General features: G+C 41.4%; 1 protein-coding gene across 1 annotated transcript; it reads left to right on the plus strand.

Moving 5' to 3' along the window:
* The first annotated feature begins 11,064 nt into the window (after positions 1–11,064).
* LOC128736472 (uncharacterized) lies at positions 11,065–19,361 on the plus strand. Its single transcript, XM_053830955.1, has 2 exons — positions 11,065–14,275; positions 18,673–19,361. Exons 1-2 carry the CDS (start codon positions 11,065–11,067, stop codon positions 19,359–19,361), a joined length of 3,900 nt encoding a protein of 1,299 aa, XP_053686930.1.
* The last annotated feature ends 228 nt before the right edge of the window (positions 19,362–19,589 follow it).

Here is a 19,589-nt window from a genome sequence, read left to right on the forward strand (position 1 = left end):
AATTCAAGGTCCATGTTGCATGTTTGATTTCAAGTCCAATTTCAAATCAAATTTAATTACAATTTAAATTGACCAAACTCGTGATTTTATTCATGACCTTGAAATGCGGTCAGGCATATATTAATATTTTTTTTTGAAACGATGATTCTACAATTGATGAAGGGACGGTAAGGGAAAGTAATGAAGAAGGATTTTTTGGGAATGGAGGGGAAAGAGTGGAAAGGAAGGGGGGGGGGGGGTAATAGGTAGCTACGCTTAACAAGTTGTCGTTGTGATTTCTATCTTTTGTCCAATGCTGGAAGGATTATAGCTTGGTTCGACCCAGTCACCTTCCAGCATTGGATAAAAGATAGGAGTCACAACGACAACTTGTTAAGCGTAGCTAGCTATTACCCCCCCCCCTTCCTTTCCACTCTTTCCCCTCCATTCCCAAAAAATCCTTCTTCCTTACTTTCCCTTACCGTCCCTTCATCAATTGTAGAATCATCGTTTCAAAAAAAAAATACAATTTAAAGTAAACGTTTTAGATTAACTTGAACTCCAATTTCAAGCCTAATTTCCAGAGGTGGGCATCGCTAATCAGCTAATTGCTAACCTTTTAGTCAGCGAGTAGTGCGTTCGCTAGGTTTTAAATGTGTTAGCGCTAGCACATTTAAAACTTAGTGAACGCGCTCCTCGCTTGCTAATATGTTAGCGGTTAGCTGATTAGCGATGCCCACCTCTGCTAATTTCCTACCCAATTTCAAGTACAGCTTTAAGTCCAATTTCAAATATCATCTTTGGCGTTTCATTTCAAGTTTAGTTTATGTCCAATTCCAAGTTCAATTTTGATTCCAAGCGTGTAGGGCGCTATATCTCTGCATATTAACGCTGGTAAGAGGAAATGCTTATCAACTTAGGGACTATATCGGCTCGTTTCATTATGCCTGATTTTTGTTTTCAGGTATAATAAGTTCAAGTTGTCACGTGATTTTCGAGCTACCATAAATGCCGCATGTGTATAGTGTTTTTCGATATAAATTAACAAAATTTGGTAGTTTATGAGTACCATTGTATATCTTAATTTTCATAATTACTGGCTTTACAAAAAAAAATTTGGAATGTCTAGGTTGGTCTAGCTGGTGCTTACATAATTACATTATCCATCTAGCTCTCCCCATCTACTAACAACAATTCCTTTGAAATGCTTGTGAAGATGCAGAGGATTCCCTGGTCCTTAGTAGCAACAAGTATTGGACTAACATTCCTTCCCATCCCACCAGGACCAGCATTCGGACGTGGCCGGCACCGGTATTAATCAGCACGCAGGAACCTGATAAGGTTGCCCAATAAGGAATAGCGTGCTATCCTAAGTATGCTTTTTTCTGCGATCATTTTGCAATTTTCATCGCCCCTTAAACATTTTCATACACATATCAGAGTAACAAATGAGCCTGAAAAATATACCCTGAAAAATCGTACCTGATGCACAAAACTAGCGTATGCGTACTAATGTGGCCTCCAATACATGCTACAAAATATACATTAACATTTAACTTTATAAGTCTTTGTATGCGATAAGATCCGACTCAAAGCGATTAGTTTTATATTGCTATACAATTCTGTACTTGAACTCATCGGTCCTGGTCAATAACGGAGTAGCAGCACACGGGCGGTATCCTATGCTTATGCTTATGCTTAATTCCAAGTTCAATTTTGATTCCAATTTTACATTCAATTTCTAGCTTAATTTTGCAATGACGTGAATGTTATTGGACATGTTCGATTTCAAAGCTCTTATTTTAAATTCGTTTCCAAGTAAATTCAAGTATAACTTCAAATTCAGTCTATTTCAGCTTCGCATATACTTGCAAAGAATGGTTGCCTTTGATATATTGACCAACCGGATTGATTGCACAGATGAATAGACAGTAAAATAAAATGCACAATCACTTATCTTATTTCCACAAAACTTCAATGCAAATTATCACTCATCCTATAGAAAAAACTACAGAATCTGACTGATCGGTTCCGTGCCGCACACTTCGGTTCTTTTTCACACATTCCACACTTTCTTTTTATGCAAAGAAAACACAATATCTTCTTTAGTATTTTATAAGTTAATTTTAGCCTTCACCATATAAATTTTACTTTTCCCGTACGCGTTGAAACAAATTAACCGATTCCGACAGCTTATTCGAAAATATCTTGCGCAATTACAAGCAAAATAAATAAAATATAGGAGCACGTAACGCGAGCGTATCCGTTGCTGCTAGCCGTGTTGCCAGAACTCTCTAAATTTCAAGCAGAATATAAAGTAAAATATTAAGTCCGAATTACTCCAAATTCAATTTTAATGTCATATCCAATTCAATTGTATGTCCAATTTTTTAACCGCTTAATTGGTTTTGAGGTACGATGCTGGTCTAACAAGGCAATCGTCGTTTGTTCGAATTTCGGCTAGACTGCGTTGGTAGATAGAGTCGGTAGGATGTCCTGTACTTTAATTGGTCGGCAGTGAAGTCTGTCGATAAAGAAGGGTCATATCTTAGAAAGGACATTTAAGCCCAAGATTTTTTGTATGTCAAATTGTAGCTCTAATTGCAAGTCCATTTCCAAGTTTAATTTAAAGTACAATTTAAACTTCAATTTAAGAATCAACTTCAATTACAATTCTATGTACCATTTCATGTTCTATTTCAAGTAAAATTTCAATAAAACTGACGTCTAGTTTAATTTAAAGTATTGCTTCAAGGCCAAATTTGTGCAAATTTAAGCGTAATTTCAAGTCTAAATCAAGTTCAAATTTAAAACTAATTTTATGTGCAATTTGTGTTCCGAATTTAAAATCAATTTTAAGCTCAATTTTAAGTGCAGCTGCAAGTAAAATTTTGAATTGAATTTACAGTACAATTTCGGTTTCAACTTCAAGTCCAATTCAAGGTCCATGTTGCATGTTTGATTTCAAGTCCAATTTCAAATCAAATTTAATTACAATTTAAATTGACCAAACTCGTGATTTTATTCATGACCTTGAAATGCGGTCAGGCATATATTAATATTTTTTTTTGAAACGATGATTCTACAATTGATGAAGGGACGGTAAGGGAAAGTAATGAAGAAGGATTTTTTGGGAATGGAGGGGAAAGAGTGGAAAGGAAGGGGGGGGGGGTAATAGGTAGCTACGCTTAACAAGTTGTCGTTGTGATTTCTATCTTTTGTCCAATGCTGGAAGGATTATAGCTTGGTTCGACCCAGTCACCTTCCAGCATTGGATAAAAGATAGGAGTCACAACGACAACTTGTTAAGCGTAGCTAGCTATTACCCCCCCCCCCCCCCTTCCTTTCCACTCTTTCCCCTCCATTCCCAAAAAATCCTTCTTCCTTACTTTCCCTTACCGTCCCTTCATCAATTGTAGAATCATCGTTTCAAAAAAAAAAATACAATTTAAAGTAAACGTTTTAGATTAACTTGAACTCCAATTTCAAGCCTAATTTCCAGAGGTGGGCATCGCTAATCAGCTAATTGCTAACCTTTTAGTCAGCGAGTAGTGCGTTCGCTAGGTTTTAAATGTGTTAGCGCTAGCACATTTAAAACTTAGTGAACGCGCTCCTCGCTTGCTAATATGTTAGCGGTTAGCTGATTAGCGATGCCCACCTCTGCTAATTTCCTACCCAATTTCAAGTACAGCTTTAAGTCCAATTTCAAATATCATCTTTGGCGTTTCATTTCAAGTTTAGTTTATGTCCAATTCCAAGTTCAATTTTGATTCCAAGCGTGTAGGGCGCTATATCTCTGCATATTAACGCTGGTAAGAGGAAATGCTTATCAACTTAGGGACTATATCGGCTCGTTTCATTATGCCTGATTTTTGTTTTCAGGTATAATAAGTTCAAGTTGTCACGTGATTTTCGAGCTACCATAAATGCCGCATGTGTATAGTGTTTTTCGATATAAATTAACAAAATTTGGTAGTTTATGAGTACCATTGTATATCTTAATTTTCGTAATTACTGGCTTTACAAAAAAAAATTTGGAATGTCTAGGTTGGTCTAGCTGGTGCTTACATAATTACATTATCCATCTAGCTCTCCCCATCTACTAACAACAATTCCTTTGAAATGCTTGTGAAGATGCAGAGGATTCCCTGGTCCTTAGTAGCAACAAGTATTGGACTAACATTCCTTCCCATCCCACCAGGACCAGCATTCGGACGTGGCCGGCACCGGTATTAATCAGCACGCAGGAACCTGATAAGGTTGCCCAATAAGGAATAGCGTGCTATCCTAAGTATGCTTTTTTCTGCGATCATTTTGCAATTTTCATCGCCCCTTAAACATTTTCATACACATATCAGAGTAACAAATGAGCCTGAAAAATATACCCTGAAAAATCGTACCTGATGCACAAAACTAGCGTATGCGTACTAATGTGGCCTCCAATACATGCTACAAAATATACATTAACATTTAACTTTATAAGTCTTTGTATGCGATAAGATCCGACTCAAAGCGATTAGTTTTATATTGCTATACAATTCTGTACTTGAACTCATCGGTCCTGGTCAATAACGGAGTAGCAGCACACGGGCGGTATCCTATGCTTATGCTTATGCTTAATTCCAAGTTCAATTTTGATTCCAATTTTACATTCAATTTCTAGCTTAATTTTGCAATGACGTGAATGTTATTGGACATGTTCGATTTCAAAGCTCTTATTTTAAATTCGTTTCCAAGTAAATTCAAGTATAACTTCAAATTCAGTCTATTTCAGCTTCGCATATACTTGCAAAGAATGGTTGCCTTTGATATATTGACCAACCGGATTGATTGCACAGACCTCTTACGACTGGCCAACTTTTTCGATCCAGTGCGTTGCTCCCGCCAAAGTTTGTTAATCTTAACTGTTAGACATAGAAAAGTATTTGGTCAAAACCATCCGCTAGAGATGTACTTTAGTCTGTTGAATTATTTAGATGTGCTTGATTTTCATGCTCAGAATCAAAACATGGTGCGCAAAGAGAGCTCTTGATGCACTACTCGGTGTGAACGGGAAATTCGCCGTAAATATTCATGATAGAGCAATACTTCGTTCAGCATACTTGTGGACAATAATTAGCTCGATAAATTCCCCATACATAATATTGTCGGATTTTGCTTTAATGAAACAAAGATGTTATCAACTGGTATCTCCAGAGCGAAAAAAGACGGGAAAGAGAAAGCATAGCATAGCATAACACAGTTTGTCAAAAAACGAAGACGTTTGACGAAAAAAAAACGGGAAAGAGAAAGATCGAAAAATTAAGCAAAGGAGGATCACAGAAGCAACGCTTATTAAGTTTGTATAACATTCCTCTTTACTCAAAATGCGGGACCCGCGGATCGAACAAAGCTATAGTGGGAGTTGAATATCGTAATTTGTTTGTTAATAGTTTGGTATATACTTACTGAAATACGTCCAGTACAAACTTTACACCCCACTGCACTGCTAATATGTAATGGATCTGTAACAATGTAACTGCAATGATCGGACTATTACCCTAATATTACTAACTGACTTTGAGACCGATAAAATCTTTCGCACTACAGTGAGAAACCTAACGCCGAACCTCATGCTGGGCAGCAGATCTAATTTCTCACGCGCATTTATTCTTTACCGCCTGCTTAAGTTTCAACACATCCTCACAGTATCATTATTGTCCTAAAACTCACCTCTCTACTCGGATAGGGTTTCCATGACAGGCAAGGCATCCCTTTGCGCCTTGGAATTGGGAACAAATACAACGCAAACAGCCCTCTGCCGTGGGTTTCGGGTGTCATTGTTGTTGCTTCTCTTTTGCTCCTCCGCTCCGGTACCGCAAACACAAACACCTCAACTAATTGTTAGGTTTGGCAAAGAATTAGGCCACTCGACGCGACGGTTTGGTACATTGTTCATTGTTTTCATATACTGCCTGCCATGAACATATGTAGTTCAATTCATCGATGAACTGCAGGGCAACGTGCTGTCATTGGGATTAAATGGAAAATAAGAAAGTAAACACCACAGATTAGATTATAAATCCTTCGCATAACAATTAGAGCAATGGCATGTGAATGTGCCGAGATGAAAAAGATGCTCTTTTCGACAGCCTGAAAATGCATCTGGAACACCAGAGTTTGCACTTGTATGGGTCTGCTCATTTCAAAGAAAAACCTATATTCGGTGAAAGGCGGTATTTATGTGATTATTTTAGAGATTTGCTTTTAGAAATCGTTATACCATTCCGTGAATGTTATCAACTAAACTCTCTTCTAGTAAAAAAATGTTTCATAAAAAGTTAACAGGATGCGTTTTCGCCATACATGATAGCTACCATCACGTATGTGATAGAAGAACATGATAACATTGTTGTTTAGTTTTCGTTGAAAGACCTTACATGCCGCAAACTTAACCCTCTAACGGGTAAGACCGTCTGTAGACGGCCTTCGCTTTTGGAGCTCCAGAGGCGCATGCAAAATTTGTTTTTAATTGGCAATGCGCAAAATGTGTTCAGAACAGATTTCTTGACATTTTGATACTAATATCATAACATTCTGACCATGCATTCAAAAGTTATCATCTTTCAAAAACAAAAATTCCGAAAAATTCGGAAAATAATTAATGCGCGAATATTCCCTTTTTTACTTTTGAAGGAAAAGGACATCTAGAACAAAATGATTGACCTAAAAAATGTTTCTATGAGTAAATTTCATGCATTATTTTAATTTTGTAATATATCTGAATTGAAAAAACATTTGGGCAGAGCGTTAGACATGAAAAAAGAAAAAGAGAAATTGAACTTTTTCTTACCTGGCACTGCTCCAGATAATTATTTTTGCATGAAAATCAGAACTTAAGGTTTTTTGGGTGTACTTTCATGATAAAATAGTCATTAGCTTGATCGCATCGTTTTTACGATGTTGCCCGTTAGAGGGTTAATGCTTCTTTTGCGTTCACACGTCCTGTACATTAATGTTATAAACCAACACTCCACAGTGGAAATCACCCGCTGGGCGGAAAACGTGCAGATAGGACAATGGTCCGTTTTGCTGCGCTCTGATACCTCTCCATAGACAATTAGGTACTTCAGTTCAGTACGGCAGTTCGGCGACAGCTTTCACGGGTTTCTGCCATTTCGGTGTACACATACCTTTGGAGGCTCTAATGAATAGTTTTGAAGGATGTCCTATATGTAATTTCATGCCGCTACGGCATGAATGTAATGGATAAGTAGCTCAGGTGGTAAATGGTGATTTCCGACCGACCGCTTAGCAGTATTTGCTTTTGATGGATTTTGCTACTGTTCTGGCGGTTTTTTAAGGTGACTGATTTGTTTTCGGGTATTGGAAAAAAATAATTCCGATTTTCTTCTTAATTTTTTTTGGTTTCAGTGAAAATTTCGATCAAGAATTTATTTATTTATAGCGATTGAGTTTATACGCTCTGTTAATACTAATCAAGTAGAAGCAATCTATTTACTGCAGCTTTACGCTATGAAGCATTTCGATTGAGTTAAATATTTGACTCCTGTTGTGGTTTTCTCCACCGCCTTTTTCACTATATTTGTATGCACACGATTAAAATTACCACAAAATTCAATCACTTCCAAGCGAGCGATGAAAATTAGCTTCGCTTAGGTGGATACCAAACCGTGCTGTCAATTCGCTCGTACTCAGTAGCCTACAGTGCACAGTGATAAGCGTTTGGGAAAATGGGACTTTTGGCAGTCTATTTCAGGGATGATTTGAAATTTATTCGACTCAGTCACAAGTGGTGACTTGGTTAGGTACCTAAGAATGTACTTGTATCGACTGTGAGAATGTTTTTTAATCAGAACATCTCTGAATGAGTAACACAAAATTTGCTACATCAGCAGACATAACCTAAGACAACTTTAGTACTGAGAAATGCAAGGCAACTCCCGTTAAATGTTTTTTGTATGTCTCGTAACCCAATAATAAAATACCCATTCAGCACTTTTCCAGGAATAGATAAATTCAATTTAAAAGTCATTACAAAACATTGAAGAAAATAACACAGCGCGCGCGCGTCAATTTTCACCACCGCCCGCCTGTCGTTGCCAGCTCCGCATATAGAATGTCGGCATCCAGCAGTCCTGAAGAGCTAAACGCTTTTGTCAGGAATCTCCCGGTGTTCGCATCTTTCTACAGTTCTTAGGTTTAAGTGACGACATGGCACGACGGCACGAGCTAAACCATTACTCTTTTCTTTCATTCCAGCGCGTGTTACTGCTGTAAACACAACAGGACTGATACCACCAGCGCAGCCGTCCGTTCACAGGACGGAGACGGGAGGAGTGCATTTAGAACAGAAAACAACTTAATTTGCCTATCATTTACTTGATTATGCTTCACATTTTACGAGCCAACCTCGCATCTACGTGAACTAGTGGATCGCAACCCAAGGGGGTAGCAATGCGGAGGGGTTGGATGGGTGGGTGAGTGAGCCTCTGATGCTTCGGGCAAACAAAGCATGACATCGCGCTGTTTGCTAAAGCATTGATAACGCTATGGCTGCTCTGCTGCTGCTGCTGTTGGTGAAACAAGATTTTTATTCGAGTCATAATTTCCCTGAAGATTATCCATTCGAAGAGTGGCAGAGCGTACCACGAAAGATCTAATAATGAGTGATAATTTTTCCGAAATAGGAACTTTAAAGCATCAACAATTCACCGCACTTTCTGTCTTTTGTTCAGGAAGTATAGATACGTGAATATTTTAACCATATTTTTAATGTGTTAGGCAAACTAATGAAAAGTAAATGGTTTATCTGAGATAAATTTGAACTGAAACTAGGAATTATTTTCCTCTGATCTAAGCAGTTAAAATAAAGCAAAATTCGTAACCAAGTAAAAAGAATTCAGAACATGTTTTTCATTAAAATTATTCACAGCGTAAACTAGTATTTTTTTGCGATAATCAACATGAGTCAGTATCTGAAATATTGACTACTCTTCCTTTGGAATCGGTACAGGCACCTCCAGTGGCATGTCCAAATGGAAACGGAAGGTGGGCACAAACCATTTAAAAGCATGTTTTCGCAGAAAACTATCAAATAATTGTAAGATGACGAACCTTACTAAGGCAATTATGATTTTGACATTAGATTAGAATTCAGATTTGAGTTTGATTTCGGACTTGGACTTGATGTTTTATTTAAAATTGGACTTGACACTGGGTTTGTAATCGTACTGCAAAAAGCAAAGGAAAGCCTTTGGCTTAAACGTCTTTCTAACACTTGATACTTCTTTATCGTCAGATTTCGCAGCCGGCTATTAGAGAACAGACCAATTACTATACTGGGCTAGTATGACAATCCTACTGACTCTATCTAGCAACACCGCCTAGCCGAGATTCGAACATATGACGACTGGCTGGTTAGACCAGCATTCTACTTCGAAGCTAACTGGCCGGCTAATTTGTACTACAAATCAGGGTTGAAATTGGAATAGAATTTAACTTGAAATTGGGCATGATATCGTATACATATAATATCAGACCTGACATTAAACCTGAAAATAGAAATAAAATTTGTTTTAAAATTGTACAAAATTTTGATTTAACATTGAATTTGGAATCTTACTTAAAGTTAGACATGCAATGGGACTTCTAATTGGACATGAGATCGGAGATAAAATTGAAATTTTCTTTGACACCGTGTACTCTCCGCCAGATCTCGCTCCACCTGGTCTAAGCATCTTGCTCACTGCGCTCCTGGTCGTCTTGTTCCAACCGGATTTCAGGCAAACACCATCTTAGCAGGGTAGTTGTCCGGTATCCTTGCAACATGCCCTGCCCATCGTATTCGTCCAGCTTAAGCCACCTTTTGGATACTGAATTCGCCGTAGAACTGTGCGAGTTCATGGTTCACCCTCCGCCGCCATACTCCTGTACGCCGCCGATGATCGTTCTTAGCACTCGTCGTTCGAAAACTTCGAGTACTCGCAGGTCCACCTCGAGCATTGTCCGTATTTCATGCCCGTAGAGAACAACCGGTCTAATAAGTGTCTTGTACAGGGTGCGCTTTGTACGGGGACTTAGTCTGCTCGACCGCAATTGCTTGTGGAGCCCATAGTAAGTACGATTTCCGCTGATAATACGCCTCCGAATCTCACGTCTAGTGTCATTGTTCGCGGTTACCAGTGAGCCAAGATAGACCAATTCTTCAACCGTCCATCGTAGATATAATCAGTTTCATGAGCTTCTTGGAGAAGCTGTTCTCGTCCATGATTTTCCATAGCTCTTTCCGGTCGATGGTATCATATGCGGCTTTGAAGTCAACGAACAAATGGTACGTGGGAACTTTGTATTCACGGCCCTTTTGGAGGATCTACCGCAGTGTAAATATTTGATCCGTTGTAGACGGACCTTCGAAGAACCCGGCTTAATAAGTTCTCATAAATCTGTTTGCAATTGGTGATAGTCTGCGGAAAATGATTTGGGACAACACTTTGTAGGCAGCATTGTGCACGATGATCGCTCGATATTTCTCACATTCTGTTTGCATATGATCAAGTCACCAGCGCCGCCTAGGAGTCAAATCACATTGCAGTTGGCAATTGTTAAACGCTTCGAAACACTGCGTTTTCTAGACTAGCCAACTTCCTTCCGATCGAAAACCTATAAAAGGCCGATCAGAGGCAGCACCATTCTCTTTTTGACGATACACAGTCGGCCCGTCAGCATTGTTGCTGCTTGAAGTGCGCTAAAGATACATTGTTATAGTATGTAGTTAAATATAAGAGTCAATTAGTGACACAGTGTACAGTTACATCCGAAATTCAGTGCTCTCCTTGAGTTAATCATCTGGTCCTTCGAACCGGATAAGCGTTGACACTCCGCTTATCCGGTGTACTACTCTGCTTCGGATTGACGACCAACGTGTATCAACCATCACTATTTCTTGGCTCGCTGCGCCATTGTTCCTGCGGGAAATTATAATACAAGGCACGTTTTTGCCTTACACAAGGTAATTGGCATTCCAATATATCTATTCTCCCTCGTTTGGGCTACTGGGTCTTTCGCTTGCAGATCCTGATCAGAATGGCGACGGAACGTCGCATTAAAGCACTTCGACTGCGACAGCGCGGTATCCAGACATCATTCAGTTTAATAAAAACGTTCGTCGATGAATACAACGAAGACACCGATAGCAGTCAGGTACCGGTGCGCTTGGAGCATCTCGGTACGTTATGGGCAGACTTCAACAAGACGCAGATGGATCTGGAGTCCGCTGACGAAGCTGGTATCGAGCAGCAATTCAAGCATCGTACCGACTTTGAATCAGAGTACTACAAAGTGAAAGGCTTTCTTCTATCAGTGAATAAAACCCCGCTAACACCGTGCGCCCCGTCTAGTTCTCAATCCACTGGTCATGTCCTTCCTTCAGCATCCCATGTGCGTCTGCCTGACGTAAAACTCCCAACGTTCAACGGCAATACGGACAATTGGCTGAATTTTCATGATCTGTATCTTTCGCTCGTGCATTCATCGGCAGAGTTATCCAACATTCAAAAATTCTACTATTTGCGATCATCTTTGGCCGGAAACGCTCTGCAGCTCATTCAAACCATACCAATAAGTGCAAACAATTACGTAGTAGCGTGGAACCTTCTGGTTGAGCACTATCAGAATCCCGTTCGACTTAAGCAGACATATGTGGACGCTCTGTTCGATTTTACTTGCTTGAAACGTGAATCGGCAGCTGATTTACATTCGCTTGTGGAGAAATTCGAGGCAAACGTTAGGGTGTTGCGACAATTAGGCGAACAAACACAGTGTTGGGATGTATTGCTAATTAAAATGCTCGGCAGTCGCTTAGATCCTACAACTCGTAGGGATTGGGAGGAGCACGCTTCTACAAAGGACTTTGTTACGTTCACCGATCTCACAACATTCATTCAACGACGCGTGACGGTATTGCAAAACGTACAATCCAAGTCTATCGAAACACCACCAACTAGCACGGTGAAAAGGCCAGCATTTCGACCGGTCTCAAGCATTGGGGCTAGTCAGTTTAATCTGCGAAAATGTGTAATGTGTAGTGACCATCATCCGCTCTATATGTGCTCAATCTTCACAAAAATGAGCATAGAAAACAAGGAAAGGGAAATTCGTCGTCATCAATTATGCAGAAATTGTTTGCGAAAAGGTCATAGGGTCAATGACTGTCAATCGTCTAGTACTTGTCACAAATGTCGTGGCCGTCATCACACTCAGCTCTGCCCTAGCGCAAGCATTCACTCTGAGGGCCAAAGGTCATCGAACGCATCGACTAATCTCAACCCAACCACTCACGAAGAACAGCAATCAGTCTCTGCTGTTTCCACTACGACAATTCAACCTGCCAGTTTCGCAACGTCTGGTAAAGGCAGTACAAGCGTTCTTCTAGCAACTGCAGTAATTCTTCTGGAAGACGACGTTGGTAACCAGCATGTTGCTAGAGCACTTTTGGATTCGGGTAGCGAATGCTGCTTTATAACAGAAGCTCTTTCTCAAGCAATGAAAGTGAAGCGTAAGACAATCTCCCTACCAATTGCGGGAATCGGTCGTTCTTCTACTCGCGCTCGTCAAGCGTTAACAGCAACCATACTCTCTCGAAATAGTAGCTTCTTAGCGAAGGCCAAATTTCTCGTACTTCCGAGACTCACAGTAGATTTGCCAGCTATCTCTGTCGATACCAGTTCTTGGATAATTCCTACCGGAATTCAGCTGGCTGATCCGACCTTCAACTTAGCCAATCCAATTGACCTCATATTGGGTGCAGAAATCTTCTTTGAACTTTTCAATACAACTGGTAGAATTCCCTTAGGCGACGGGCTACCTATTCTCGTTAACTCAGCACTGGGCTGGGTTGTATCCGGCAAAACCAAATACTGCCAACCGATAAAATCAGTCTCCTCCAATGTAGCTACTGTGCCCGAGCTGCATCAACTGATTGAACGATTCTGGACGCTTGAAGAGGATCAAGCTGCACCCTGTTACTCTGTCGAAGAAACTGCTTGTGAAACGCATTTCCAACAAACCGTCTCCCGCTCTCCAGAAGGCCGCTACATCGTCAGATTGCCGTTCAAAACGCATATCTTGCCAACGGTAACTAATAACCGTACCACTGCAATCAAACGTTTTCATCTGCTAGAACGCCGTTTGGCGCACGATTCGACTCTGAATCAACAATACACAGAATTCTTAGCAGAGTATAATTCTCTCGGACATATGGAACGCATACCGAACCCTTTCGATACACAGCATCAATGCTTCCATCTACCCCATCACGCCGTCATTCGTAAAGACAGCTCATCCACCAAGGTCAGAGTTGTGTTCGACGGCTCGTGTAAATCTGCTGGAGGATCATCTCTAAATGAAGCTCTTATGATAGGCCCTGTTGTGCAAGAAGATTTAAGATCAATCATTATGCGATCGCGAATTAACCCAATTATGCTCATTGCTGACATTAAACAAATGTATAGACAAGTTTTGCTAGACGATCGAGACACTCCCTGGCAACGGATTGTGTGGAGATCTTCCCCTGATAACCCTCTAGACGCCTACGAATTGAAAACTGTCACTTACGGCACTGCTAGTGCACCATTCTTAGCGACAAGAGTTTTAAAGCAACTGGCAGCCGATGAACGAGACAATTTCCCAGTAGCAGCAGAGGTGCTTTGCCGTGACTTTTATGTAGATGACTTATTTTCCGGCGGACAAACTATTCCCGAAACTCTCAACCTGCGGACGCAACTTGAAACATTACTGTTCAAAGGCGGTTTCCAGTTACGCAAATGGGCGTCAAACGAAGCTGCTGTGCTACAGGGTATACCCGAGGACAATCGTGCGCTTCAATCAAATGTGGATTTTAGTCGTGACCAATGCATTAAAACGTTGGGTATATATTGGGAACCGGCGGCAGATCTACTGCGTTATCAAATACAATTACCCAAACCCACTACTTCAGCTCTTACCAAAAGAATTGCTCTATCACAAATTGCACAGCTCTTCGATCCTCTCGGTTTGGTTGGCCCAGTTGTCACTACGGCCAAAATCTACATGCAGTCATTATGGGCTTTGAAAGACGAAAACGGGGTTGTGTGGGATTGGGACGTGCAACTACCACCAGCCATGATTGAACAATGGACCACCTACCGCTCTCAGCTTACTTTACTGAACGAACTGAAAATCAACCGCTATGTTTTATGTGGCAACCCAACAGCTTCGCAGCTGCATATTTTCTCTGACGCATCACAGAATGCTTATGGTGCTTGTGCTTACATACGATCAATCAACTCTGAAAGCGACGTCACCGTACGACTACTGACTACCAAGTCAAGGGTAGCCCCTCTCCAACAGCAATCTATTCCGCGACTCGAACTTTGTGGGGCTTATATTGCATCGCAACTCTACGAAAAGATAACACAATCTTTACATTTCTCTGTACGAACGTTTTTCTGGGTGGACTCAACTACGGTACTTTGCTGGCTAAAAGCTTCACCATCTACATGGGCGACTTATGTTGCTAACAGGGTCTCGAAAATTCAACTAGCTACAAAAGGTTGTACTTGGCAACACGTCGCCGGACAGGACAACCCAGCAGATTTCATTTCTCGAGGCATGTCAGCAGAAGAAATTCTACACTGTAATCTCTGGTGGAATGGTCCATCTTGGTTGCTGCAAAATGAAGAAGAATGGCCAATGCACCAGTCATCCATTGCAGAAACCAGTGAGGTGTTATGTGAATCACGTACAGTATCTGCATCGGTTGCTACAGCAGCAGAAAATTCATTTGTCGATCAAATCACTCAAAACTTCTCAAAGTTCCAAACAATGCTGCGAACAGTTTCACTTTGCCGCAAATTCGCACAGAACTGTCAGCTCACAAAAGTAAACAGACCCAAGGAAACATTTCTCTCCATTGACGACATCAAGGAAACCGAAAAAACGTTAATCCGTCTAGTACAACAGCAATCATTCAGCGATGAATGGAAATCACTCGAAGAAGGCAGACCAATTGCGAAACGATCCCGCATCAGATGGTTCCACCCATTCCTAGCTCCTGACAATGTGCTGCGCATTGGAGGACGACTGACCCGATCACAGCAACCCTACGATGCGAAGCATCAAATTCTGCTTCCAGGATCCCACTATATTGCAACTCTAATTGTCCGACACTATTACGAGCAACACTTTCATGCAGCGCCCCAGTTACTCCTTGGCATTTTGCGACTCCGGTATTGGATCATAGGGGCCAGAAGTTTAATTCGCAAAATTGTTCACCAATGCGTCGTATGTGTCCGAGCAACACTACTACAACAGTTCATGTCCGAGTTACCCGCTTCACGAATTACTGCTTCTCGCCCATTCACCACAACAGGAATCGATTATTGGGGACCAATATATTTACAGCCGGCTACTAGACGATCTGCTGCAAGAAAGGCATACGTAGCAGTTTTCGTATGCTTTTGTACGAAGGCTGTGCATATTGAATTGGTGGCCGATCTTAGCACTGCGAAGTTCATCCAAGCCCTAAGACGCTTTGTTTCACGCCGGGGACTATGTACCAATCTTCACAGTGACAATGGGAGGAACTTTGTTGGTGCTGACAACGAACTTCGTGCGTTAGTACGGAATAAACAACACCAAATAGCAATGGCAGAGGAATGCACTAAAGTCGGCATCAAATGGCACTTCAATCCACCGAAAGCTTCTCATTTCGGTGGTTTGTGGGAAGCTGCCATTCACTCTACTCAAAAACATTTCGTCCGCGTTCTAGGAGGTCGCACACTAGCCTACGACGATATGGAAACGTTATTAATCCAAATTGAAGCCTGTCTCAACTCGAGACCGATTGTCCCACTCAGCGACGACCCTTCGGACTATGATCCATTAACCCCTGGACACTTTTTAACTGGAGCAGCGTTGAAAGCAGTCCCAGATTCCGATTTCACTACAGTGCCATTTAATCGTTTACGGCATTGGCAACAAACCCAAAAAATTTTGCAACACATTTGGCGACGATGGCATTTGGAATATTTATCCACTTTGCAAGCGAGAGCTAAATGGTGTGATCCCCCGGTGCAACTTGCAAAAAATCAGCTGGTCATCCTTAAAGACGAGAACCTTCCTCCAATGAAATGGCCCACTGCGCGAATTCACGAGCTACACCCCGGACAGGATGGAATAACCCGAGTTGTAACAGTTCAAACACCACGTGGGAAATTCGTTCGACCAGTAGCGAAGCTTTGTCTGCTTCCAATCACTCCAACTGCTACAGAGAATCCAACACCGAGGGCAAATCCGTAATCCAGTATCCAGATTCATCTAAAAATAGATACAAGGTCCATTTTGATATGGACCAGGTAAGAACCTGTCCAATACAATTTATTTTCGTTAAACCCGCTACCGGGTCTTAATTTTGCTAGGAATTTATTACTCCACTTCAAAAAGTGCAACCAAACAACATGACAGCAGCTGCTCTGGAATCAACTCAAGATGACACATCACTTCGTAGTGGCAGATGTGCTCGACAGACAACCCATCATCCCCAGAAGGACGATTTATTGGAGATTACAGAAATGAGATTTCTGAGGGGCCAGAATGTTTGCATATGATCAAGTCACCAGCGCCGCCTAGGAGTCAAATCACATTGCAGTTGGCAATTGTTAAACGCTTCGAAACACTGCGTTTTCTAGACTAGCCAACTTCCTTCCGATCGAAAACCTATAAAAGGCCGATCAGAGGCAGCACCATTCTCTTTTTGACGATACACAGTCGGCCCGTCAGCATTGTTGCTGCTTGAAGTGCGCTAAAGATACATTGTTATAGTATGTAGTTAAATATAAGAGTCAATTAGTGACACAGTGTACAGTTACATCCGAAATTCAGTGCTCTCCTTGAGTTAATCACATTCCAACTTGCCGCCCTTTATATAGATCGGGCAGATAACCCCATCTTTCCACTCCTCCGGTAGCTGTTCCATATCGCAAATTCTAACAATTAGCTGGTGCATACAATCGGCCAGCTTTTCTGGTCCCATTTTAATAAGCTCCGCTCCGATGCTATCTTTCTCAGCTGATTTATTGCTCTTTAGCATCATGATGGCCTCCTTAACTTTGCCAATCGTTGGGGCTGGCACCTCCTCCTCGTTTGTTGCACCGTCGAAATCGCTTTTCCCACCGCGGCCATAGTTCTCCGCCTGGGCGCCATTCGGGTATTCATTGAAGTGCTGCTTCCACCTATCGGTCACCTCACGATCGTCCGTCAGAATACTGTTATTCTTATCCCGACAAATTTCGGCTCGCGGCACAAAGCTTTTGCGGGATCTGTTCAGCTTCTGGAAGAACTTTCGCGTTTCCTGAGAACGATGCAGCCGCTTCAATTCTGCATATTCCTGCTCTTCCAGGTATCACTTTTTCTCCCGAAAGATTTGGTTCCGCTGCATCTTCTTCTGTTTGTGTCTTTCCATTTATTAACATGTGGCGCTGCGCATTCTGTGCTTTCTATTCATCTCTCACCTTCCTACTTTCATCGTCAAAGCAATCGTTCCGCTGATTCCGTGTCACATGCTCAATGGAGCTCTGCTCTAAAGTTTGCTTCAGATAGTATTGGAACAAAAACAATTGCGTGTATTTCAGTTATTTATTATTTATTATTTATTATTCAAGATCTTCTCTTACACTAATGTAGCGTTTTATTCATACTTAAAAAAAATACGTAGAAAATTATTCGTCGCGGTTTCGAAGGAATTCTCCAATTAGGCTGCGAACATTTTCTTAGCCATCGTTTTGGCTATCTTATTCCACCAACTTTTCCCTTTGCCTTGAGCCTTCTCTTCATGATTGCCCAGTATTTCTGAATAGGGCGGAACTGGGAGCAATTGGGTGGGTTAAGGTCTTTCGGAACAAACTGGACCCCTTTCTCTGCATACCATTCTCGAACGACTTTGTTGTAATGACAGCTTGTCAAATCTGGCCATAACATAACGGTATGGTGGTGGGATCGAATGAACGGCAAAATTCGTTTTTGGAGACACTCCTTTTGGTACAGTTGTCTTATTTGTAACGAAAACTTTCGTGTATCTGCCACAGCTGCAAATGCCCTGCCAAATCATAAATTTTCGTGCAAGTTTATCGGCAAAAACAAATTTAAACTTGCTTGGAACAGTAAATTTTTGACCTGGCATTTGCCCAAAGTCAGCCTTAACATAGGTTTCGTAGGTTTTGGTCTTCAAAATCTTACTACGCAGTTTCCGGTTCCACTCCGATGATTAGCTTGAGGCTACCGAATCGTCGTCAATGTTTCCTTATACCGTTTGATAACGCGCCATATGGTATTTCTGAGCAATTTCAACTGTTTAGCTAGCCTATATGCAGACCACAATGGATTTTCCAATTAACTGTGCACAATTTTTTCCCTTCTTTCGGTTTCCATGTTGTTTGTTTACAAAATACAGTAGTTTTGCGGAATGTCAAAAATACATAGGTGAAGCTAACAAAATTTTCGACACGTCAGGCGCCAAGAACTGCCAAATCCGTCCACCAAGAGCGCCACAATATGAGCTTGTTCCGTTTCCTGGTTCTAGGAACGAGATTTGTAAAGCATAAGTAGTAAGGAACATATACATACACACATACACATCCTCACTCTGTGCTGCTTTAGATCCTCCCGTTGATTCGTCTCCCTGTTCTAGCACATCATCCAACCGGTTACCGAACAGTACTCGCGACGTCCAGCAAAACATCCACGTGTACTACCAGAATGTAGGCGGAATGAATGCAAGCGTTCACGACAATCTGCTAGCGTGTGTCGATAGTCCATACGATATAATCGTTTTAACCGAAACCTGGCTTGACGAACGAACCTCCTCCACACAAATCTTCGGACCGAACTACGAAGTCTTCCGTTGTAACCGAAGTGCGTACAACAGCCGAATATCAACGGCCGGCGGCGTTTTAGTAGCGGTTCATCGCCAACTCAAGGCCTCTGTCTTAGAACACAACGACTGGTTACCTGTTGAGCAAGTTTGGGTGTCTATAAGTTTATCCGATCGCTCTCTATACCTGTGCGCTGTCTATTTCCCACCGGATCGAGTAAGGGACGCCGTACTCCTCAAGGCTCATATGGCATCGGTCTCCACAATTTCTTCGGCAGCCTCCGCCTCTGATGATTTGCTAATTCTGGGAGATTTTAACCTCCCCGGGATTAATTGGCGTGAACGCGGCAACGGCTATCTGTTCGTCGACTTCAGCTCTGTAACTCCTCCCCCGATCACCACCGAGTTGTTCGACTGCTATAGTACAGCCACTGTGCAGCTCAAATATCAAAGCGGTTTGACTCGACTATTTTAGATTGGAATGAAATTTAACTGAGTTGTTGGACACCACGATACAATTTCGAATTTGGCAACAAATGTGTGTCGCCTATGTATGCGCATGCCAAAATCGAAACCACAGTGTGTAAGTCAAAACTTATAGAGAAATTACTAATAGGAATGCATTGTATATGTTGCCTTTCCATGAATAAAATCGATTCGGTGAAAATTTCATCTCTTCAAATAGCTTTTATAATTTAATATT

The sequence above is a fragment of the Sabethes cyaneus genome, chromosome 2, assembly GCF_943734655.1.
Source record: "Sabethes cyaneus chromosome 2, idSabCyanKW18_F2, whole genome shotgun sequence".
Classification (NCBI taxonomy): Eukaryota; Metazoa; Arthropoda; class Insecta; order Diptera; family Culicidae; genus Sabethes; species Sabethes cyaneus.

Bases quoted from the DNA above. Each gene is read 5' to 3' on its own strand.
- LOC128736472 (XM_053830955.1), top strand. From the start codon at position 11,065: ATGGCGACGGAACGTCGCATTAAAGCACTTCGACTGCGACAGCGCGGT. The intron at 14,276-18,672 runs GTGCTTGTGCTT...GTGCTGCTTTAG, and splicing joins CGCATCACAGAATGCTTATG to ATCCTCCCGTTGATTCGTCT.